Raw genomic sequence first — 1,012 nt, 5'->3', positions numbered from 1 at the left:
ACTGGTTCGATAACGATCAATAATTTTCTGTTTTTTCTTCTGCTGAACTTCAGGAGATGAATCATAATGTTGCTTTAACATACTTTTCTGCTTCTGTCTAAACATAGGATTTGAATTATAACGTTCAGTAATATATAGTTTTTGTTTGTTTCGGAAGTCAAGGCTGTTTTTATAACGTGAGGTTATGAATTTCTTTTGCTTTTGGCTAAAACCTTCATCATTTTTGTAATGTTCATTAATGTAGTCTTTCTGTTTGGTTCTGAACTTTGGGTTATGTTTATAGTTTTCTGTAATGTAATGTCTTTGCTTCTCTCTTACTTCTGCTTTGCTTTGATATCGTCTCATTGAAAGTTGTTTTTGCTTTTGTCTAAACTCAACAGTGCTTGCATATAAATTATTGATATAATTTTTTTTTCTCTGACGTACATTTGGATTTGCATGGTATTGGAGCTTTGAATGCAGTCGTTTTTTAGTCTTAGACTTCTCTTTTAGGATGTCTTTTTTTTGGAGGTTGTCATTGTTTTGACATTGTAGTTTCAGTCGCAAGAATCTTATCCTCCTGTTCTTATTTAGTTTTAACATTTGAAGCTTAATTTTATCTGAAATGGTAGTATTATCATTTATGGTATGAGTTGGTTTATCATTGTTTTTATGAGGGATTTCCTGAATAATTTCTGTAACATTGTCACTGGTTTTGTTTGAAGGCAGAAGAGTGAACAGTTTTTGTATTAATGAGTCGATATCAGAAACATTTGAGACATCGTCATGACACGCAGCTTGTGAATCTGTAGTTTCTAGAGTTTGCATATTTTGTCCAGGTTTTGGGGTATTGCTGTCCTCTTTCATGTTTTTGTCAACATATGAAGACGATGCATCATTGTCATTGCTTTGGAAGGTTTGTATGTTGTTTGGTCCACTAGAGATACTTGAAGGATGAAATTCTATTGGTTTTAATTCATAAGCAGTGGATGATGGAACACCAAGTTCTTGAAAACACTTCAGTAATGTGTCT

General features: G+C 32.7%; 1 protein-coding gene across 1 annotated transcript; it reads right to left on the bottom strand.

The window, feature by feature from the left end:
* Positions 1 to 1,012, bottom strand: LOC112138140 (splicing regulatory glutamine/lysine-rich protein 1; the record flags this gene model as incomplete). The annotated part of the gene is given in 1 exon segment (XM_024260717.1): positions 1 to 1,012. A coding segment is annotated over 1 exon segment (1,012 nt), but the record flags the coding sequence as incomplete, so codon positions are not given.

Source organism: Oryzias melastigma, unplaced genomic scaffold (genome assembly GCF_002922805.2).
Source record: "Oryzias melastigma strain HK-1 unplaced genomic scaffold, ASM292280v2 sc00509, whole genome shotgun sequence".
In the NCBI taxonomy this organism is placed as follows: Eukaryota; Metazoa; Chordata; class Actinopteri; order Beloniformes; family Adrianichthyidae; genus Oryzias; species Oryzias melastigma.
This window is presented reverse-complemented; position numbering and strand designations above follow the sequence as displayed.